Genomic DNA, 25,193 nt, shown 5'->3' on the forward strand with positions numbered 1-25,193 from the left:
CCCATGTCCTTTTGTTAAGAGACCACATAGTACATGATCTCAAAATGCAACACAAGAATATCACAGAATCAGACTCATAGGGGTTGGAAGGGACCTCAGGAGGTCATCTAGTCCAACCCCTCTGCCAACACAGGTTCCCTGCAGTAGGTCACACAGGAAGGCGTCCAGGCAGGTTTTGAACATCTCCAGAGATGGAGACTCCACAACCTCTCTGGGCAGCCTGTTCCAGTGCTCTGTCACCCTCACAGTAAAGGTGAATATCATGTCAGGTTAACTTATTACAGTGCAAGCAGGCAAAGAGGGTCCTTTGTAAATTGTATGGGAAGCTGCAGAAGAGCAATGAGTAAAGGGGAAGATGAAATTGTGAGCAAGGTCAAACACATCTCTGGGTGCCCTGAATTTTGTTGCTTTAATTATCTGTCTAAACATTCCAGGAGTGCAGCTCTCTATGGGCTGAATTTCTAGCAAAAGGGACATGTCTAACTCTCTCCTCAGCAGTGTTTCACAAAAGAACTTGCACCACAAAACCCTCTACTTCCTGCAAAAGACATAATCTGTAGTTGTATCTTCTAAATTTTATCTAAACTAGTAAACAAACCCGGGTCAGGACAGGGGCTTCAGCAATATCCTATGTTTTCCATGCTTTTTCATTGTTACTATGGTCTGTGACAGTTCTACTCTGTGCCAGTCAGCCCTCTGCCAAAAAGTCCTCAGGTACAGCTTGCAGGTAACATCAGACCACTCCAGTAAGTAGTCTGGATGCAACTGCACTCCTGAGGTGGGGGAAAGAAGTCCCTGGTCTCCTCACTCCCTGAGAAGATAGCTCTAACATCCAGGGATTGTAAGGCAGATGGAGGCAGAGTTAAAGGGTATCACGTTCTTTTCTGCACAAAAGACACAAGAAGGAATTTACGCCCAAATTTTCATACTTGGGCCCATGATGCTTTGCCTGCCTTAAGACATAATTTAAAAGAGACTATGTGCTGAATGATTCCTCCCTGGCATGTTCTTTGAATCACCATTGTTTACCATCACATGTTCTTCACTGGAAAACCTCCTTTTAACTTGAGATATTTTATATTTCAGCATTATAAACTTAGAATGGAAAACCAGTCCCCATGACAAAGGTCACATACCAATTGTCTTGCACAGAATGAGATTTTAAATCAAATTACATTTATTCCCTCTTTATAATGGGCAGGAATAATTATTATATTAATAATTCTGTGTATTCTTACCTCTCCCACAACTTCCAACCTGCTGGCATCATCAGAAGTACTGGTCAAATTACCATGGTGAAGTAGGGAGTCATCATCTTTGGAAGGACTGTTCACACCTTCCAATTCATCAAAAAAAATGTTGACATCCTTAGCTACTAGAAACAAAAAATAAAAATATACATTCAAATCACCATTGAGCCAAATGAAGACACTGAATACAACACATTATCAACAATCCCACTTTTTAGTTCTGGTTTAAGTATCTACAATGCTAAATTTAAAATCTGATGTGCATTAGAGGAGTACTTTCTTCACCAGTGAGCCACATAAAGATTTAGGATACCACAACATGTCTCTGATGACAAATAGGTAATCATCTGCCACAATAAAACATACATTAGCTATCTCCTTGGCTTCTCTTAGGGTAAGTGGCTTAATTGCCTTCTGGATTACTACAGTCTTTGAAAAATTCTTATTACAAAGCAGCAGGTTTTTAACTTAGTAAATAAAGTGTCGAGCACTAAGAAGTTGTACAGAGCTGTGGGGCAGCCAGAGGTAGAAAATCTCAAACAACTACTGCTACTTGAAAGGCACTGAATAAATGAGCCAGGGTAGAAGTCTGTCTTTGCGCAATTTTGCGTGTTTTGATGCATATAAAGCTGGTATGTTCAGATCTACCTATTGCACAGCCCTCAGTCATGCATGAAGCACTAGCTTAAATCTACAGGATGCTTCAGTAAATTCAACCCTGATAAACAGTGAAGAGATGTAAGGGCCTGGAGAACATACCCTGTCTTGGGGATCTGGCAGTGGGCTTGGAGCCAAGACAGAGCCAGGGCAGCCAAGAGCGGCCCCTTCCCTCTGATGTCTGTGGGGAGAGCCCCCACACAATGCCATGGAGAGGCCTTGCCCAGCCATCCTGGGGCTGTGTCTGACCCTGGTTCTCCTCACTGCGCCTGATCTGATGTCAACCCATGGGCTGACATCCTGGCCTGGCCTTGACCCATGCCCCCCAGGGCAGGGCTTGGCAGCTTGGGCCTGTTCCCCCACCCTTCCCTCTGCCTGACCCCCCACGAGGAACCCCTGGCCCCAGCAGTGCCCTGACAGGAGATACCTGTAAATGGGTTGAATTTCCTCCACCTTTCATGCAATGCCATGTCATGTGATCATTTTACTCTAATTAAAAAAAAAAAAAAAAAAAAAAAAAGACTAGAAGGAATGAGTTAAAGGCTGGCACACTACTCAAGATGAGAGCAGCATTAGCTTTAAGGTGATGTTCCCTGCTCTGCTGAGCAACGAGTTGATGAGAAGCTGCAGGTAAAGCTGCTGTGCAAGTCTGTGATCCCACATAAGGGCCATTATCTGCTAACTTAGTGGCTCTTGGATGGGACATGTGAGGCGCGCAGGCTATAGCCAGCAAGGTCCACCTTTGCACCCCACACTCTGCAGGTCTAGTGTGAAAATGTGATGAATACATGTGTGGCAGAGGGAAGAAAAATGCCTCTTCTGAGGATCAAGCTTCAGCTGTGGATAGACTTCATCTCTCCGACCTCGTGTTTCATAGACAAAATCCAGAATTATGTCAGTAGAGTTGTAACTGTTAGCAGGGACTCCTAAAGGTCAGCTACTGAGCCTCTTCCCCTGACTAGAGCAGGATCAAGCACCTACCATTCTTGACAGAAATTTGTCTAACCTACTATTCCTCACACTTTTTTAAAAACTTGACTGACTTCTGGAATAATTTTTCTGTTATGAAATAACCTTCTCATCCTTTTGCTTCTCTGCAACCCCAATAACCTAGTGACAGGCAGTTGTAATTCCTCTTGACAAGAATTTATATTAACAGGGAACAGCCCAAAATCTCTAATTGCCAGTAGCAACCTACTTCCATTTCTATCTCCTGGCTGCAGGTGTAAAAATCCATTCCCCCACTGTGGGGAGATTGAATGGCTGCCAGACATTAAAGGCTATTAAACTGTTCACAGCCATTGTGAGCATTTTGTGACCTTTTCACCTTTCCCTTCTTCAGGGGCTATAGCCCAGTGTAAGCAACCTTTTTAAAAAAATGTCCGATGGTACTGACTCCACAGTCTCTGCAGGTGGCCTGTTTTTCACTTTCACAAGCAGAAGAAAGTTTTCGTCATAATACTCACCCTGAATATGCACCTAATGTTGCAATTTCAATATATTATTCTTGTCCTATCAGTCAATCCCGAATCTGGGGAAGAGATTACTCCCTTTTTGTATTTCTTTTACAGTATCTAAAATCTGTTATTACAGTTGTAGGTAGGTAAAAAGAAAACCCCATCAAAATATTCAAGAACTCTTCTTCTTCATTTTCACGCATAAAACAAGGAGAGGTTTAGTGAAATACATTGATTTTTCAATTGCAATACTTTTGCTCATAAAGCCACTAAAAACTTCAGAAACAGAAAAGTCTTCACATCCAAATGAATCCACTAATCCAATGAACTACCCTGAGTAGCATAATTTTAAATAGAAATTAAGAAGTTTTAATACTTTTAACAGCATTTTTTTTCCACCTAGACGACATAAAGATAAGAAATTTTGTGCCAGATTTACCACTTCTAGGATAACATACTACTCAGGTTTACCAATTTTGTGGTTACATGCTGACTAATCTATCATTCTTTATATCCCAATATTAGTATCACACAATAAATCCTTACTTAACACTTCATATCATAATTTATCAGTTTTAGATAGCATCTTCTGTTCTGCAGTATTTTACAGTGGGTGTATCATCATAGTCTGCGAATACATCAGAGATATAACCCCTCTTTTTGTAGAGATTAAGTTTCAGTTGCTGTTTTAAGGCTGTTTTTACTATTAGTCCATTTATTTTACTTATCCTTCTTTTGCAAAAGTGCCAGGATATCATTAGAGACAAAGAGCCAGGATTGAGTTTTCCACTTTAAAACTGGCCTTGGCTTCACACTATCCCATTCCCAGTTGGGGGTGAGCTTACTGACAAGGGTGGGGAAGAGCATCCTGGTGCTGTTTTGGTTTATATGATGGGGGGAGCCTGCAGCTTCTCATGTCACTGTATCTGCATCCAATGTGTCCTAGGACAAACTATAGAGGTTTTAGGAGACTTAGGCAAAAAGCAATTGGAGCAAAACTCCAATTTGTACCACACATAGCAGCAGTGTTAAAGAATTATTTGCCACCTTGACCCATTTCAATCCACAGAATTCATTCCGATAGATGCCTATAAAAGACAGGGGAACTGTCACAAGACAGCACAGACTAAACACCTGCCCTTCACTGTCCTTATGGTTTCAAAGGACAAGACCGGAAACATTCCATCCGATGAGATAATAATCTGCATGTAGAATCATAACCAGCTTTGCATACATGTTCACATCAGAAGAATTCATCTCGATACTCAGTAGAAAGAACTACTGAAACAGAAAACATTTTTAATTGCTTGAAACTTCACTCAACTGAAACCCAGTAGAGCACGTCCATGAGAGCAACACATGAACCTTTATACGATCAATACCTCAATATAGTCTGAAGATTGCTATGGAAAAAAAATAATTAAATAGTGAAGCTTTATGAAGATTATGCAGGAAATCTATCTGTTGCAAGCAGAGGCAATGAAAGACGTAAAAATTAAAGTTTTGCCTGCATGCTATGCTCAAAGGAATTTGAACTAGCTTTTTCCTGCCATAAAGACTGCCTTGGTATAAAAGTTAAGGCCTTTGAGATACTAGAATTGCTGCTTCCTGAAATACCAGTAATGCTTTGGGTTGCAAAATGAATGTTTTTTAAGTGGGTGTTTTGAGATACACAGCTTGGTGTGTAAGAGTGAATGTGTTTGGGAGTTTCCAGCAGAGAATTACTGGATTATTCTAAGAATTTGTGAGGAGCAAAAAAAATCTTATTTCAAGTTCACTTTAAAATCCATCCCATCTCAGCAGTGACTAGAAGTTGTGGAAGCAGTGAATCTCAGCTCATTAGTGAAATTAGCTACCAGGACTTGTCCAGATTGCCTGTAGTAAAAAATTGCTTCTATCAGAAGTATGCAGATAACTGGCATTCTGGTTGGTAGCTTCAGCAAATAGGATAAGTAGTGAGGAGACGTGCTGAGCTACCCTATCAGTGCTGAAGATGTCTGCTACCTTCTTGCAGTTGCAATAAAGGTGTGCTGCTGGTGAAGTGGAGCTCTTTACACTGCAGTTGACTTGCTATGTATGTTTTTGAAAAAACATTCCTAGTATTTCAGTCTCTGACACTAAACATGGGGCCCTAACAGTAGCTGAGAACATTTTTCTATTCAATTTTATATACTATTCTGTGGATAGTTGAAAAAAAATTATAAAATACTGTTCCATAAAACTAAATAAATAATTTAAAAAGCAAATCCTGTTTGCTTTACTTTACTAATGGCTATGGTACTTCCAAGCAAACTCTCCTGCTGCCTGCAGCTAGCTCAGCCACTGCACTCCAATGGACACTAACACCTATGCTGCCAAATGTCACTAAAGGCATAATCAGGGCTCCACCTTTTCTGTCCCCTTCAGATCATGACATGCATATATCCACAAGTGACCTTGACAGAATGATAGATAATAATTTTATCATATATATGCTATTTGGGAGACAGACTGATACTAGTGTATAGTCATGTTTTTTAAGCAGTAAAATTTAGCAGCAATGGAACAGCATATACATTGCTACAGGAGAAACCAAGAATTCCCCCTCTGGTTTTATATCAGCTTAAATATGCAAGCTCTTTCTCCCCTCATGTTCCATTTAGTGGAAAAAACATTAAAATGACTTGATAACTCAGAATCCCTCAAGGAGCTGAAAAAATGTGGATATACAAATATTTTTGTTCCAAATATAGTAGAACCAAATATTCTGAAAACTGAATGCTGGGAAATTCTGAGCGAGAGCCCACACACAATCTCAGTGGATCCACAAGCTACTTTGGACCAAGAGGGTGAGTTAGGCAGGGCTCAACGGTAAGATAAGGTACCTCCTTTAACCTTCTGAAGATGGATGCTCTAGAAGTAAGGTGCCTAAAAATAAGATTTTTCATTAAAAGTGGGACCTGACTGTGTTTTTGTGTGTCAAGATGGAAGCATGCTCAAAGATCGTATTTCTGATAATTAATTGTCATTTTATTACCAATTGTTACACCAAGCCATCGAGTATACTCTAGCTTTGAATAATGCAAGCTGAAGACCAGTATTCCAGAAACTGCTCTGTGGAAGCTTTTAGGTCTGTCAGTAACATTGAAGAGTGAATTTCCTTGAAAATTCTTACTGGCAATGTTTACTATAAGCATAGAGCATTTCTACATGTTAATAGTGGTGGAAAAAAATATTGTGTTTAAAAGCACCAATATTGGAAAATATCCCTTAATAAAAATCCTGAGTAGAAAACAACTGTTCTGCAGAGACTCGCAAAGCAGAAATATTCCAGTATGAAAAACCAAGAAACTGTCTGCATCTTGTTGTACTACATATTATGTATTTACAGCATCTATTTAGATCTTTGGATACAAACATTTTTCTGCACTCACTAAGGCTGGCAGATACAATTTATAAATCTTTGCTTCAAGGAGGCCATCCTACAGATACCATGCAGCCCAGAACTTTTAAATTCACGTTATTATATAACATAATTAATTTAGTTAACACATTAAATGCTAAATTCAGTAACTACACAGTGGATCAGCAATCCTGTCTCAGGAAATTCACTGAATTCTGGCTTCCAGATTATGAGAATTAAAAGAAGCGAATAAAATTATTTTTTATTAAATCTAGTGAGAGTCAATGTAAACTGGATTTTGAAAAATATTCTTAAAATCCAGAGATTTCTTAGAATTTTACTTTAGTGCAATGGCAATGAAAATAAGCTTAATACACTGAAGCAAATTATAGGAATGCATTTAAAAAGCTTGAAATCTGAGGGGGGTTTTATTTTCAATAAAGCTACTTACTGATTTTCCACAAGAAGTCCATCTTCTCAGTGCAATAAGTAGGAAACAACCATGAAAGCCTTCGCTAGCTTTTGCCATGATCCTGAGGACACCTCCAGCCCTGGCTGCCCATGCCTGGACCCCCCAGGTTTCCCCAACGCTGCGCAGGTCCCAGGACCTCATTTCAGCCCCCCAGAACTGTCAGTCCCTGCCCCAGTGATGCCACAGTACTACCAGTCTCCAGCTCCCCACAGCCCTGCCCGGCCATGGCCCCACAGCACCAGGGAAGTACCTGATGATCAGGGCTGGGGCGCTCCCCTGTGCCCCCCGGCTGCTGTGCTGCTGGCTGGGGTTGTGGCATAGGCACAGTCCATGAGTAGGCAGCAACAGGGAATTCTGGTTTGTATCTGACAGACAGTTCATGCAGATCCTGGACACCACCGCTCTCTAGTTCACAAGTTCGGTTTAGGTCAGATGCATCACCCTGTTTTGCAAATTTACAACCCTGTTTTACACTGTGTGTCTATAGCCATTTTCAGATTACTAATTATGGTTTCTGGACTGCGTCTGATGGACTAGAGATAATTTCTGAATGTCATGTGGTCAAGAAGAAACTGTTTAATAAAAGACTTACCACAAATCTTTAGAAAAATGTGTTTTAAGACTTCACCATGAACTATGGTACTTAAATGAAGAATTTAGCTTTGATGCAGTAGAAATTACTTTTAAGTCTTTTAATAGTAGTACATTCACATAAAAGCAAATAGTGAGATGGTAAATCTTTATCTTCAGTTGCAAACTAAAAGATTCAGTAGGGTAAAAGAAAAAAAAAAGTAGCTTTATAGCAAAATGCTTGTTTTAAGTAACTTTTTTTTTTTTTTTTTAATATCTGCTATTAGAGGGTCACTCTTGGTAGTGTACTAAACAGAAAGACGTACCAACTAGCTAAAGTTGCACAAGTCGCCTCCTGAATAGGGAAATGCTCAGGAAACTCATGTTAGCAAGAAGAATGTATGTGGTCTTTAAAAGCATTATTAGCCTTTTAAAATTTTCATTAAACACTAACAACTGGGAATAAAAGTAAAAATGACTATTCACATAAATCACCCTAGAAAGAATATTTAGGCATGTTTATCCTAACTATTTGGTATTCATCACAGACTGCATGTGACAAGACACTCCCCTGGACACATAACAAGCCTTTGTAAACTGGGTTGTACAGTCATAGCAATCCTTTTGTCTTTCCAGAAGAAAATATAGCTGAAGGACACAGATATTAATTTTACAACAGCAACTGTATCTGGTCTGGATAAAAAAACCCCTCTGTCTCCAAAGCTGTAAAAGCTGCATCCTCAAATGGCTCTGAAATAAACTAGAAATCAAACTGTTAATTCTTAAAAGGCTCTATGTACTGCTATTTTGTTTTGAAATTATATTCAAATTGCTAAAACAATTTGGGATCCTATTTCTATTTAGTTTATATCCATTAATCACTTGCAAATATTTGGTTTACTTAGGGTAGGATTCACCTACATTTACACATCTACAGTACAGATGTTTATGTCTAAGCTGTAGTAGTGATTCAAGTTAGTTTATCTCCCCAAATTCCACCTGCAGGCAGCAGAGGCAAATAGCCACTTCCAAGTTGCAGGTCATCTAATCTATATCAGACACCTACTTTAAAATGAGACAAACTGGGCTGTGGTCAGGCTAGTTACATTCTGTTGATTGCAAAGGGAACTTAGACAATGAATTCAGATCTTGATACCTTCCTTGCAAACCCCTGTGTTCAAGTCAGATGAATGCCTTCTTTATTTAAAAAATGGCACACTTTTAAGAGAAACTAGGGTGTTTATCTAGAAGTCCAAGATTTGAGGTTATAACCAAACCTTTGCTGTGCTGAATGAAAATTTGGGGTTATTCAGCACAGGGATATAATCAGAGAATATGATATTGAAATATGACACAGCAAGGGAAGTTCGAGATATGGTCATTTTAAAGAGAAGTTGCTTTGGACAAACACTGTTAATAAATCTAATCTTGACATCCAATTCTTTTAAATAAGCCATTTTTATTCTCCTCAGCCATGGGCTTGAAATGGAGAAGATAACAGTTTCTTGTATTCCAGTATGGTCTCTTCCCAACTTGAATTTGCTTATCCTTGTTTATCTGTCTTGTCTATTTAGCCTCTGAAAGACTATAGTGCCTTTTCAGCCTCTCCAGTCCACATCCCAACTTCCTCCAGGCCTATATCTGGGCTGTGCAGGTGTGGAGAAGAGAGGAGAAAGAAAAATCTCATATTAAGATTTCATGATGGGAAAAGCTTTTTAACTTACAAAACAGGGGGTTCATCCTAGACCTACAGCTTAAATAATGAGGTGATTAAATTTCAAATTATTACCCCTGTCATCATATGAATCTGTGAGTTTTCCTTCCACTCCCAAATTAATACCATCACCAAGTGGATCCTAACACTGTATGATTCCTTATTGATAAGGCAAAAATCAGAAGTGCATGATTTTACACATTCTTATATATCTTTTATAATGTTTTTTTTTTTTAAGTTGCCAATTCTCACTTTAGAAAATTGCTACACAAAACATCCAGTTTTAAATAAAAGTGGAAAAGAGGGAAACCAGGAATCCATGCCATGCATTTTGATTCTCAGCCTGCATAAGAGTTTTCAGTCTCTTAAGGAAAATTCCCACTGAAATTCCAGATTCTTCTGGATTCCAGAGTTGCACCAGTTTGGGGTAGGGGAGTGTCTTCCACTGTTGTTCACAAGAGTAATGTTTCTTCTAGTACAAGTCTTGAGATCATTCTGCAGTTACATTTGAGAAGGGTGGACCAAGCAATTCTTAGTCCACAGCACATTACATGTGAAAAGAGATGGTTTCATGCAGTATCTAAGATATGCAGACCTTCGGTTGTTGTGACAAACTTATCACTTCTGCTTCCAAAAATGACCAGCTGCAAAAATGTGAATATACTCCAACACTTTGGAACAGCTGGAACCTAAAATCTAGTCTTAGATCCCAGACTGCAGCATTTGCATGACATTATTAGTTCACACAGCCATTCCAGAGTATAAAGAATGGATTAAAGCAACAGGAGTCTAAATAATTTTGATTACTACTACATAGGAAATATATACTGCTAGAATCTTTAGGCACATAATAATTCAAATCTTACTGTTACTTCTCTGATAGCAAAAGATTTCTTACTGGTCTTCAATAACTCATTGAACTTTCTTTGAGATTTTAATAATACATACTCACTTATTCAGTTTATTACTTTGTATGTTCCTTCAGTTATAATTGCAATGCATCTCAATTGATTCTTCTACATAAAACAAATTTTGCATCCAAGGAATAACTTACTTTCTTGTATTGCATTAAGAATTTCTGAAAAGTCCATATCTGTCTTCTGTATGTCTGGTTTTATCCATATTTGCGTTTCCAGCCGGTTAACCTGTAAATCCTCTCTTCCTTCTGAAGAAATTGAAGAGATTGATGGGGTTTGTGACAGTGCCGTAGAAAATTCAGCTAAGGGGCTTTCAGGTGAGGGAACATATACATTTAATAAAGCTACTTAATTTTTTTCCCCCTAGCAGAACTAATTGTTCTTCAAACCAAAAAGCTTTAGATAGAACACAGACTGATTTAAAGCTAAATAGAATCAAACAACAACATTCTCTGCTATCAGCAATGATGCAGAGTCATCCCTGGCGAGTCCCTCATTCAGGTGAACATGTGCCGCCATGCCATGAGCATCCCCTCACCATACCATCTACAAAACTAACTCCAAAGTGTGGAAATAGACAAGACGCATTGTTACAAATGACACAACGCTACAGGAACAACTAGGCTAAAATAAAACACACTAACACACAACAGACGAATTAAGTCTCAAGACAGAAAACAGGCATTAGGACAAAAAGAGCACAGACAGCATGTTTCAGCCACAGGACATCATATGTTCTCACCACACCACTCTGATGGCGTGTCATGGTCTCAGAAGCCCTCCAGTACTGAAGTCCATTGTAAAGGGAGTAACATTGGTATGCAATGGCTGCTGTTTAAAAGCACGTCAGAATGAAAATATAGGCTAGCAGGTCCCAGTTTCAAACCTATTTGCACATGCAAATAGGCACAAGATTTGCCCATTTCAGTGTTCTTTCAACATGAGCAAAGAAAGAAGGAAGTTTTGAAAACACACCCTTTCCATGTAAAGAAAGTTTGCTGCAGGTCAAGAGTAAATAGGAAAAGGTACTGGGCAAAGAGGCTTAAGCTGCTGGCTACAGGATACTCTGACACAGGCAGAGACAAGGAGGGAGCAACCAGGCATATGACCAGTTTTTAGAGTGGCAGCAAAACCTGACCTCTCAAAAAGGCATCTGTTAGACGTGATGCTCTTGAGTAACTAATACACACAGCAGAGAGCTGCAGCAGCGAGGGAGGTATCTGGGAAATGGCTTCACAATAAAAAGGCCATGGTGGAAGAAGAAACCTTCAGTTCATTTAGTCCATTACTGTGCCTTCACTACTGGCCATTACTCATGCTTCTGATAGAAACATTATCCTTCTACAGGCTGCCTGTAACAAGCTGGTCTTTTTTGAATTTCCTCCTAGCCCATTCCTTGTATCTTCCCCTGCCCCTCACCAAATTACTGTCTCACCACTGCCTTGATGAGAGTTATGAATTATATGCCTGGGCACAGAATTACTTTATCCTATTTTAAATACTCTTCTTCACGTTTTGGAAATACAGATCTCAAAATGTGTATACACGCGCCAGCCTCAGCCTTTTTTATTTCCCTATGTTAAAATATTATAAATTCAAAACATCTCATGCTTGCCCCAGTGCCTTCTTTCGTTCCACAGCAAAGACCCACTGTGAACATTAGAGACAGCTCCCCTTGTAGATGCCTGTAAAGTGATCAGTCATAGCAGCAGCAGAAGTCAGCATTTAATGATGTGGAACAAAGAGAATTCCTTAAGTGAGACAGCTGATTATTCATATAATACCAGCCTAGGGAAATCTGCAGATGGCCTCAGAGGTCGGAGGCTAGGATTTGCCCCAGAAGAGAATTCTGAGGACAAAGGAAAAATACTGCAGTTGCTGGAAAAGACATAAACAACAGGATGGAGGTAGAGAAGTAAGCAATGGACAGCAAGCTAAGCAGCTTTTCAAGTAATATAATTCAGTTTCTTGTTAAATACTCAGCTACCACTTTTAACATAAATGATTACAATATTTGCGACCTCAAATCCACCAGCCTTTCTTTTCAATTTCAACCCTAGTTAGAGCAAAATAACGACAATACTGACAAATATAAAATACCCCCTCCTCCTCAAAGCCCTCCAACCTTGTTACACCCAAATCTCTGCTCCTCAGGACACTTGAAGGTAGCAGGATCTCTGCAGCATCTCAAACAGATCTGAGCTAATTGGGCTGGGAAGAGAGGAAGGGAGAGCCAGCCAGCAATGGCTGTCCCAAAGTGCTGATATCAGATGGACTATCTAACCACAGGCCTCTTAACAAAATGAAGCTGTTGCAGAATATACGTATTCTATTTCAAAGCCACTTTTTAACTAATGAAAATACCATCTAGAAAGTGGTCAGAAAATGTCCAACCTATACCTGGCTCTTGTTCAGCATAACACAACGTATGAAGCTAAGAAAAACTTTGCTGCATTCAAATATCCTCTCCTGCCTTTGACTTATTTGCAGTATGGGGAGCTTTCAGCAATCCACACAAATGACAGTCTTGTATGATTCTTTGATTCACAGTAGCCTGAATATCTGGCCTCACTACACAAGTATCAGACCAACAACATCATCCTCTGATTTCAATCAAAATTGTAGGCATAATCTTCTACCAGCCATTTAGGATTTAATGCATGGCTAACCACAGACTTGCCTTCAGCAACACAAGGAGAAAAGGAAATGCATCTGCCAACTTCATAGCTTCTAAATAAGTGGTTGCAGGAACACTTTATTCTCCCATGATCTTCATGGTGTCAATAAACAGATTTGAATCAGGTCACATTTGCTTCTACCCTCCTCTCTCTCTCAGCACCCACTTTGCAGGAGGGAGTGCCACATTTTCTAGCTGAGAGAATTAACTCCTATGTGATGGGTTGTGGACCGGCAAAATTAATGTTTGCTAATTTGTTGGTGGACAGAAGTTTTAGCCCAGTAGCTCTTTGGAAAAAGCCAATATTCTCTCCCATGTCCAAAAGAGATGGGGTTTTTTGTCTTACCACAGATCTCCCATACAACCAACCAAGATGACATCTGGTGTCACTGTTGCTATTAAGGAGTCACTAGCCTGGCTTTAGCATTTCCTTCTTGCTTTAGCATTTCCTTCTTGCTTTAGCAGGAGCTGATTTATGCTTTATCAGTGACACGTCCCACTGGGTAAACTCTAAGCAATATTGCCTGGGAGGTTGGGAGGGAAATGCCTTCTTTCCCCAGAAACATGAGGAATTAACAAACAAATAAAAGTGAAATAAATATTAGATTTATCAAATTTTATGTGATTTTATTAAAGTATTTGCCTAAGATTTTTCTCAACTTACTGAGATGTTTTAGTTCAACTGAAGTCATATTTTAAATTAGCTCATGGCATTCACTCTGATTTGCTTGTCGATGCATAAAGTAGTGCATAAAATAGCATCCTTTTTCCTTTATTTGTTTTGAATGGTCTCTACTAATTAGATTAGGAAAACAAATGAAACTTTAAAATGGCTTTTAAGTTTTAGAGGCTGATTTAGATGGTTTTTTCTAAACCAGAATTTTAACATACTTCTAAATATGAAAATGAACATATGTATCAGATAAGCAAATTATGTAGCAAGGTAGTTGAAATGGTACTAATATTAAAAAGGTCACTCCCACCACAGCGAGAGAGATTTTTGTGTCTGCTTAAAATTAAGAACATGCTCAGGTTCTTTACTGGATGAGGCCTTTATATATGTATCTAGTATCTAGCCAATTAATACAATCAGCATTTTAGACAGGAACGTTATAAGCAAAAGTCTATTTTCTTGCACAGTAAACACCTGGAGCCAGATTTTGAAAGCCTGCACATTTTTATACATGCACTGTGGTGTGTAAATTATATTTGTAGATAGATAGTCTCACATTGTGGCCTGAAACTGAGCATGAGCACTTGGGTACACACAAAAATGCGCATAGTTTCAATATTTGGCACCAAAATAAAGAATACAAAATTAAGCTGATGGAACAAGTGCTGCTGTTTCTCAATGCATAATAAAGGACTCATATTCACTGAGGCAGCCGAGGCTTCCTGAAGAGATTTAGCACTTAGGTCTGCTTATTGGTCAGAACAGAAATACTCAGTTGCTTTCTGAAATCAGTGTCTCACTTCTTTGTGCCTCCCTCACCCCCTTCCAATTAACTCAACGAGTGAAAACAAAAGTTTTGTCTACAGTTCTATAAGTTTCTGTAGGGTAAAATGTATAGTTTCAAAAGATCTTCCTGAAAAGACAGCTAACCAGTGGCTTCTATCAGCATAGTGAGCCAATTTCTTACTTTAAAAAAAAAATCATTTTGGCAGCAAACATATACTTCCGTGATGGTTGTACTTCAGCACAGACACTAAATATGAATACCAAATAACTAGTATGCCATATGGGTAGGTGTTCCTATCACAGGGCCATCTACCTCTAACAGGACAGTATTTAGCAAGATGAAATACAATTTTAATATGAGCAGTTTTCATTTGCTACATTATGCACTGCCTGTAGTTTCTACAGACAAGTTTCTCCTTCTCACCAGAGCCTCTTATTTACAGCAAGAAGAAAGCTGCTGTGCATGCTGCCCTTTCCATTAAAAGCAACCCCAGGTCAACATGGGCTGAAGGATCATTCCTGCAGGTGCATTTTCTACTGGCTTCTCACTGTGAGAGACGATCTGGCAAGGCAGGTTGTCTACAGCAAAAACACAGTTTCAAATGGAAATTGTTTAAAACGTTACCTATACATGTTAGTCAGGGCTATATACACATGTGAAATCCATAGCTTTACTGATCTCAGTTCTGGCATTTCTCATTTCTGTGACAGGAATGAAACAAAATGTACACTGTAGTGGGTCTTTCCAGCATCCGTCCCATAACTGCACTGGACAATACACCTCAATAGATGAAAAACATACTGGTTCAATTATTGCATCAGAAAAACAGCTGTTCTCTGAGTCATAGGATGTGTGCAAATAGATAATAATATACACATATCTTGCCTTCCTAGCAAGATAAAGCTAGCCCTGAAAGCAGTGGCTCAGAGATAGCTAATTATGCATCATTAGGCTAAGGTGTCTCAAAAGTCTTCAATAGAGAGCTGCTTTTGCTACATTGGTCAGAGAGAATCTCAATTATTTTTCTGTAATAAATCCTATATTGTATTCTGTTTCGTTCCTCATCAGCCAGTAAAGTATTGTAATATTCTTTCTGCCTAAGCATTTTTCTGTCCTGCAGCATAAACTGGATGCCAGAGTGTTACTCTGTGTATCGATCTCACTGCAGTGATTATATTAGACATATTTTCATATATTAAAATTGTTTAATTTCTTGTTGCTGCTCTTCAAATTGGCATGTACAATAGTACAGAGTTCCACACTGGGAGAATATTTTTGATAAGATAAAATATCACACAATAATTAAAGAAAAGAAATAGAGGGATAAAGAAATAGAGTTGTAGGAGAAGGAAATACTAGCTATGTTTAAAATACATGTGGTCAGTAACCACATTTTGAAAACAGAATAAATTTTAATTTGTGGGTCTGTAATTACGAAGGTTCAAAATTTATTATTAATAGGATGATCTGATTTCACCCTGGTCAGCTTCATATTAAACCTAAAACACTGGTTACTCTTGACTAACTCTAGTGTAGATACTGCCTTCCCCTATGGAAAAAAAAAGAGGAAACAAAGAAGAGGACGTTTCAGAGTTTCCTTACACAACTCTTAACCAGGTGAAAAGGTTTGTCCTCTCCATGTACGTCTAAGACAGTTCCTGAAAGTAAAGGCTGAGTCCACACAAAAATGAGTTTTGCATCATGAAGGATAACTCTGTCTTTCAGTGTTTTTTTTTCCTCTACAACATATATGAAAAGTTGCAATATTAGCATTTTTCAGGACCTATTTTTTCCCCTCCCCACCGGGATTTAAGAACAAGAATCTGGAAACGTCAAAAGGTCTCTTGGGAGGTCAGGTTAACACTGATGATATGCAAGCCACCAGTTCACAGGTTAGTAACACCGGTGAGTCATACTCACCTCTCTCCTGTGATTCTTGCTCCCCACATGAACTCTACTCACTGAGGTCTTGCTCCCAGCTGAGCCACTGCACACTAGCAAGGTGGCTGCAGATACACCCATACAAGAGGGCAGTTCCCTCACACCTGCACAGTTTTTCATTAAAAGCCTCACTTTAGTCAGGACAGAGGCTGTATGTCTGCTTTCTGAAGTATCTTGCCAGCACATGATGCAGAAACATATCCAGTGTCCTGCCTTGAGCTGCCCCTTTTCCACACAGAAGAAAAAGTCTCTGTTTTCCACTTGCAACTCTTTGTCCCACCAGCCCAGTACTTGACTCTTTTCTGGAAGACAACCAGTACTCAGGAGTTTTTTCTGTCCTTGATGCTTACCAGTAGCACTAAGCTTCCTCTGCCTTACAGCTTCAACACAATTTCAGATTTCTATAAGAAGGGGTGGTATGACGAGTTCCCTTTTTCTTTCATTTTGATGCTTGTTTCCAGTCTTCAGTTCCTTTTGAAGATGGCAGTGGGGATAAGGACAGAAAAAGTAATGTGTTTAATTGTCTGTGTCTGAGAACTTGTTGACGTATCTGTATATGACAGTGCAACATATCAGGGTAAGACCAGCTGTCTGCCACCTCTGCAATAGCTTCCGTACGGTGTGGCAGTGCCGGCACATATGTACCTGTAGTGGCAAACTGTGACTATCTTAAAGGCCCCAGATTTCCCCAATTTGAAGTAATTAGTTTTACCTGTCTAGGTCACAGGCCTTTCCCCCCATCGTTCTACAAAGCACAACCACAGTTTTGAATGAATTATAAATAATAGGCAATGATACACATTGAAAGACAGGCCCTTAGAGACTTCTAATTTAAATCAAAGTGCTCCATCATAACAGCATTAATACAAAATGTGCTTCCAAGTCTAAAAACACTTGGTACCCTGTGTAAGTATTTGCAGACCTTTGAAAAACCTCTGACCTGGTAGATTTCCATATATGTCTGTAAATGTGTAGGCAATTGTATATAACTCTTGATAGTCTTAATCAGTTTATAGATTACCTTAAAAAAAGTGTATACTCTGTCATAGCTAATCAAATCTTCCACTATGCAGAAAACAACATTTATCTTAGTGATTTTCTCACTGATTATGGATAAAAAAAAAGTGTCTGCATGTTAGTATCTGAGAATCAAAAGCTGAGTGTAAAAGCACAAAAACTCCTTGTTAGTTTTAAAAGTTATTGGAATAAATACATAGGGCTAGCTACTTCATTTTCTGTAAGAAAGTCCAATAAATGTTAGGGGGGGAAAAAAAAAAAGAAATTCAAACCCCAAATCATTCTGTTTAGCATGAAGAACCTATGCCATAGCTGTCTCTGTACATAGTTACATCAAAGGTATGGTAATAACAATACCGGAAGTATTTTTGAAAGGTAATTTAAAAATAGTTTCTCTCTGTATTGCAATACACTGTAAGGCATGACGTATGCTCAACTGTGTTAATACAAACTCCTTTATAATCTCTCAGAAGCAGCAGTAGTGAAGGGGAGATTTCTAAACACCTAATATTACTAACTTATCACAAACTAAGGTATTTTTAAGACATATGGTGTCCTTTCTCTCCTCCATTAAACCCTGGCTGGCATAATACACAGAGAAGTCCCCTCAGTCAATTAACTACAGAGCAGTGGGGAGTCCTATGTTCAGCACTTGTTCTCTATCTCTCTCTCATGCTGTGTATGCCTTCTCCAGACAACTACAGACAAAATGGATGGAGAGCCCTTGAAGCAAAGCCATACCTTGAAAATCTTTTCTACTGCCAAAATAACTTGAAAACCAGACTATGGGGACAGGGTCCTCCTAGCCTTCAATTCTTGAATTTCTAATTTGGTCAGTGCCCAGAATGAACTGTGGGCATGCGGACAGTCAAAGCCACTAATGCTATGCTCTTATCATCAAGGGGAGGCATCTCTTAAGCAACAAGTTCAAATGGGACAACAGCTGAGGAGAGCTGATAATCCACATCTCCCACATGGACAAGTACCCAAATCATTGGATTGTTATGCAAAAGCACACAACCTCCTTCTTCTTTTCCATCTAGGCTCAGAGGATGCCTCAATGTTCTGAGAGTTGAAAGGACCCAAATGTTCACTCAGAAGCCCCAGGCATAACATGTCACATATTCATATGCCTGATACTTCCAATTACCTGTCTCTACATGGCCCTTGTACAGATCCTTACACAATCAGTAGAGGGACAGTGTTGCACAATGAGCCTTTGGAATTACCCCCTAGAAGGACTTCTTTTCACTGATAATACAAAGAGACAGGGCACTGAAGTGTGTGCTCTCCTATTGGGAACAAACTATCCTTTTCAAGTGCCATGATGCCTGGGATAGCAATCCACAGGAGACAATCTCAAAGTGGCACAAAGCCACAGTGTGTAACTCAGCAGAGACGTTTCTGCACAGTTGTATGTTGCAAATGAGAATCTAGAAATAAGTCTGAGATCTAAATGGACAGAACATTTCAGCCCATTTCCTGTTACTCTTATTTATATAAAAATGACAGTAGGAATGACTGTCTTTTAGTTCTCTTCACTTTCACACGGCGCGCGCACATTTAAAAATATAGCTATCAAAGATAACTGCCCCATATGTTCAGACATTTGTCCGTGTTTGAAAAATCTAACTACTTTGTGAATGATAAAACCCTTAGTTACCATCTACCTTTAACAATATCAGGAGTTGTTAGCAAGCAATTCATAAAGAGGAGAGGAAGAAAACATTTGATAGATAAACTATTTATTGCAAAAAGCTTGTTCAGTTCTCAAGTCATCAGTTTACTGATGAGACAAGCAGAAAAGCTGGCTGCACAGGGATAAGAGGCATGACCTAGCAGATAACTTCAGGGCAACAAAGATTTACTTAATTATAATATGGGACATCAAGACAGCTTTTACAAGATACCAGATGTCTCTTCCAGGTGGATTCTAACGTAAAAACCAATTATACAGATTCATGTTATACCATAGCCTATCGCGATTCCTGAGGGATGCATTTTCTGCCTAAGTAAATTATTTTTAAATTAAACAAGACAGTTAGCATTGAAAAAACAGTGGTTTACCCTCTCACTTTTTTTTTTTTTTTTAAATCATGTTTGCAAAACTGTTCTCCAAACTGCTAGAATAAACACTTTAGGAGACTTTAGCTTAGGAACAGGAAGTTCAAAGTGCTGTATAACAATCATGAGACAACCTGTCACTCAGTCAAGTGACAAAAGGTCCTCATTGTATTTGAGGCAAACTGTTCTTCTTGTTAGGAGCTTTGCAGAGGCTCAGGAGTGCCAATAGTCAGAAGAATGAACTATATCTCTGTATTGAGCAAGGATGTATTTCCAGCTTGTGCTTGAGGCACAGACATGGGAGAAATTTTGTTTGGTGCATCAAACTTGCATGATATCAAACACAGGCTATAGACAAAGAGAAAAGTTAAGTATGCAGGCTGGTTTCTTCAACATTAGTGTCCTGTATACATAGGGACATTTTTTTTCAAATGTATTTTTTTTGTAATATGAAAAGTACTTTAATTAAGAGAATATTAAACTTCTTTTGAAATCTTCTTGCTTTTTCCATGTTTCATTCCACATGGGAGGAAATTCTATATACACCCAGTAAAAGGCATATTGAAAAAGGCCGCTCCCCAATAATGTTAGACAAATAAGATAACAGCACTACTGTCAGTGTGAATTCAAATTTTCTAGTGAGTTTATATCAGCCATTCCCACACCACACATGCATTTGCTGCTAAGAATTATTTGCATTATAGAGCTCTCTGGCAGAATTATTTGCAGGAATTTGTTCTTTTAGTCTGAGAGAGATGTCCTGCTAGTCAGCAAATAAAAGAGAATGTGATTTTACCAACAAATCACATCTAGCTAACACAGATCTAAAGACCATTCACACCCAAATGTGAACACTGACAATCATGTGCGCATTTTGTGATGAGAAAAGGGTGTCTTTTACAAAGTAAATTATCACTTTTGAAGGACTCAGTTCTAGCTTCCTTGATGATTCAAAGTTCATTAAGTTGTGACTAAGCTCATTAAACATACATTTCCTTTTTTGCTTTAATTTTGATTGCCACAGTTTCAAGAACCATGCATTTTCCTTGCCTCCTAAGGTGTTCTGCTGGACAACACCACTAGCTCTCCTTCCTTATTTTTGTGCCCAATAACTATAGCCATTAAAAAAAAGCCCAACCAACCAAACAAAAAAAAAACAACTCCAGTTTGATGAGCAGTAAAAAAGAGGATTCAAAAGTCAAGAAAAGCATGCCAAAGGCAAACACACCTTCCTTTAACATTTATAGCATATCTATCAGGTACTATTTATCATAAAAGGCAAGAGACTGCCAAAAAAAGATTCTCACTGAATTTCAACAACCCCACTAGACTTCCACTGAAATGCCAGAAACAAGTCTTTTTAGTAGGTGTTTCCTTGCCATTGAACATAAAGTTCTCCCAAATGTCATAGACATGCCAATGTCATTTCAGGTAGCAAGGAATCTCCATTCCAAAATGTACTGTTCTTTGGCTTTGAAAGAGATTTTTTTGCACAATAAACTATTAAAAGCAGAAATTTCTATAATATTTTATGTGTTAACTGGAGTGAAGACTCTTTACATAACATATTTACTGAATTCTAGAAATAAGTGATTTCAAAGACAACCCTTCCTGTAGGAAGTGTAGATTGCCTAATTTGTACAAGTGATATAAATGAATACCTACATTATTATATATACAAATCTGTATACACCTCAGAACGTGATAGAGTTTAACCAGAGGCCTTTACAGAAAGCACAGACAAAGAAAATCTTGCTGGAGAACTTTTGAATGCGTGTTATTACAAAATGGGTAACAACTGTTAGCAAGCTTTGCAAGTAGAGAAGACCTAAGAAGTTTCCAGAGTTTCACACAATGAAAGAATTCACTTTACTTCTGCTTAGACTTGTTGAGTAAGGAAATTTTCCCACAGACAGTAAATTGAATGACTCCTAAAAAACCTAGAAGTTTGACAAGTTCTGCAGAGTCTGAGAATAAAGGAATTTGTCACCAACAGGAAGATGTAAGGTAACATTGTTCTGATTTAGGCTTGACATTGTCTCCCACAGCATGCTCCTAGAGAAGCTGGCAGCTCATAGCTTGGACAGGTGTACTCCTCTCCGGGTAAAATCTGGTTGTACGGCCAAGCCCGGAAAGTTGTGTTGAACAGAATTAAATTCAGTTGGCAGCCGGTCACTAGCCGTGTTCCCTAGGGCTCATTTTTGGGGTCAGTCTTGTTTAATATCTTTATCAATGATCTGGACAACGGGACTGAGGGCACCCTCGGTCAGTTTGCAGACGACACCAAATTGGGTGAGAGTGTTGATCTGCTCAAGTGTAGGAAGGCTCTACAGAGGGATCTGGACAGGCTGGATTGATGGATCAAGGTCAATTGTATGGGGTTTAACAAGGCCAAGTGCCAGGTCCTGCACTTGGGTCACAAGAGCACCATGCAACGCTACAGGCTTGGGAAGGAGTGGCTGGAAAGCTTCCCAGCAGAAAAGGACCTGGGGGTACTGGTCGACAGTCGTCTAAACATGAGCCAGCAGTGTGCCCAAGAAGGCCAACAGGACTAGGCAAATTATCATTCCCCTGTACTCAGCATTGGTGAGGCTGCACCTCAAGTACTGTGTTCATTTTTGGGCCCATCACTACAAGGACATTTTGTCGCTGGAGTGTATCCAAAGAAGAGCAATGAAGCTGGTGAATGCTATAGAGCACATGTCTTATGAGGTGTGGCTGAGGGAACTGGAGCTGTTTAGTCTGGAGAAAAGGAGGCTGAGGGGAGACCTTATTGCTCTCGACAACTACCTGAAAGGAGGTTGTAGTGAGGTGGGTGTTGGTTTCTTCTCTCAAGTAACTAGTGACAGAACAAGAGAAAACGACCTCAAGTTGCATCAGAGGACGTTTAGATTGAATATTAGGGAAAACTACTGAAAGAGTGGTCAAGCATAGGAACAGGCTGCCCAGGGAAGTGGTGGAGTTGCCATCCCTGGAAGTGTTCAAAAAATGTGTAGACATGGCACTTCAGGACATGGCTTAGCGGGCATGGTGATGCAGGTTGACGGTTGGACTTGATAATCTTAAAGGTTACTAACCTTAATGATTCTGTGATTCTATGACTCTGTGACTAAAGAGTATTAATGGAAAGAGCAGGCAGAAAACCAGAAACTAAAGTCCTGCTTACTCCATAGCAAAGGTGACATGCTCTCAGAGGTGAGGCAAACATATTTTTTTTTTTTTTTTGTCCTCAGATTTTCCCCACCCCTGACATTGAAGGAATGGATTGGGATGACAGTTTAACCTCCTCTAGGCTTTTTCAGTACTTGTCTCTGCTGCTCTTACAGATTACTTAAATGCTGACTAACACTGCTTTCAAAATAAGCCCCATGTGTGCAACACGTACATACCGATCATAAACCATCTTCCAGAGAGTTGTAACAACTTATACCAGCCAAAGGTTTGTCCCAAGTTCCTTGAACCCTGTACTTCAGTAGCCTGGTACACCATTAACCACAATATACTGCAACTGCTTGTGTAGCTGGGAGATGATAACTGGGGGTTTCTCAAAACTAAAAATACCATCCCTCTTTGATTCTGCAAGGAATGCATATTTACCTTAATATCACTGCATCTAAATTTACCAACTGATTGTTCTACTTGTCTTTGCTTTTCTCCTTTCTAAGACGAAATTTCCTCATACAGGTACACCTGCAAAGGCAGCAGGTGACTTCACATTTGTAGTCATCTTCTTTCACTAATTTCTCCATTTTCCTCTGTGTTTTGTTTAATTTACTTGTTACCTTCTGATCTGCTTAAAATCAGAGCTTAGAAGCTGTGGTTCTGCTTGTGGCTGAGCAGTATTTCTTTGCAAGCTTGCACAATAATTTTTTTTTTTTTTTTTTTTTTAAAGGCACATGACAGACAACTCACTGCTCCCTAGCCACTCCAACACCCAGAGTAACAGTAGAAGTCATCAGCCTTAGGCTCCTTAGCAGCTATAAATAAAGCTGGCAGGGAAGCAAGCTGAAAAGGAGTGCTGTAGCACTGAACAATATCTACAGTTCTTCTTCCTTAGCATGCAGCTACCTATGAACTTCAGCCAAAGGAATCAGTTGTCAATTAAAAAGAATTAAGAGTAAATAATAAGAGGTGTCATTCTGGAAAGAAGAAAAGTGGCCAAGGGAAAAAAAGAGGTATGCAGAAAACAGAAGCAGTGAGCTGTTAGAAGGAAAAAAATACACTCACTCATAACTGTCATTTTATCAAGGACCTTCTCTTTCCATGGTTCTAGCCTCTTTGATTGATAAGAATTAGAAATGCCATTTTAAGCCCTCAGAACACCTTTCTGTACAATCCATTATGCCAAACTGTCTTCATGTTCAGAGCATTTGTTAACTGGACAAAGGAAATTTCAGACTGAATATAATGTGTACTACTCCAACAGTGAGACCTACTTCATTGTGATAACAGCACTCCAATAGAAGGAAGAACTCAAATTGTATGAGGAATTTAAAATTAGGCTCAACAAAACCCTGAGGAATTTACTGTATGCAATAGCAGGAGGATAGCTTCGAAAATGGTGGTGTAAGATCTGTTACCTGAGTAATTAACGTAGGTCAGAACATTTTCTCTCTGAAGTACCTAACTATTCATAATGTACAGCCTTAGATAAGGTACTGACATTGGTCAGCTAGTGTATTAGGCTAATTAGTTATGAAGTTACAGCTGTTAATTTGTGGCTGACTAAGAATTAAGAACATATGATTTTAGGTTTAAATTTTTTTTTTTCTTAGGAGTGTTACTTATTGCTGCATGACCATAATCTTTCTTAGATTCTACTTGCATACAGCCTAAATGGTTGTAATTTAACCTGGACACAGAGACAAATTTAATGTTCTTATATAGAAGTAAAAAGTCAGACCCTAATCTTAAAAAGATTACTTCATTCCAGATGAAACAATTACGCTGTAATTTGGTTGAGAGAAAACTCCTAACATACAATTTATTTATAAGAATCTGCAGCCTATTTAAGGTTCTGGGTACTATTAACTCCTCTTATCTTCAGTGAAGCTCATAATACTAAACACCTCTTTGTACCCAGCTGCCAAGCATGTTCTCTGTAGGTTATAGATGCTGTTCTTGTCTAAAGAGCAGAATATGCTAGAAAAAACTAATCGCATAAGACTCTACCGAAAGCTAAATTCCTCAGAGAATCGTCATCCAAATGATGCTCACTAATGAGCTCCATTTTAGGAAATCCCTGGGGTCTACCTAAAAAGGGATCTTTTTCTCAATCAGAAGCCAGCATATGTTGCTTGCACATCATTTAGTATTAAAGCACAGGCCACATCTACCAACACATAGATGTAGAATTTGTAGCAGCTCAAAATGAACATAGTTATTGTGCATGTTCAAGATACTTTTTTCATACACTGTGATGCAGAGGTTCTTTGTCAATCTTTTAACATGCTCCAGTCATGATTATGTCTTTAGTACCATCAACATTTCTGTAGTAGTAATTTCTGTATTTCAAAGAAAAAAAAACATAGCTGAAAAATAGAAGGACAAAGAAGTGAACAGAGGGACTGAAATAAACAAAACATGGTTATGAGTCACTGTAAATTCTTAATTTA

The 25,193-nt window shown here is 38.9% G+C and overlaps 1 protein-coding gene across 1 annotated transcript in view; it reads right to left on the bottom strand.

The window, feature by feature from the left end:
- The window catches only part of LOC104527027 (anoctamin-4-like), a gene marked incomplete at its 3' end in the record, with an annotated part of 184,869 nt that overhangs the window by 67,496 nt on the left and 92,180 nt on the right, over positions 1 to 25,193 (bottom strand). The window contains 2 exon segments of the mRNA XM_029085611.1: positions 1,239 to 1,375; positions 10,557 to 10,667. Coding sequence (XP_028941444.1) covers positions 1,239 to 1,375; positions 10,557 to 10,667 — 248 coding nt within the window.

This window comes from Antrostomus carolinensis, unplaced genomic scaffold (genome assembly GCF_000700745.2).
Source record: "Antrostomus carolinensis isolate BGI_N321 unplaced genomic scaffold, ASM70074v2 scaffold1426, whole genome shotgun sequence".
NCBI classification, from domain to species: Eukaryota; Metazoa; Chordata; class Aves; order Caprimulgiformes; family Caprimulgidae; genus Antrostomus; species Antrostomus carolinensis.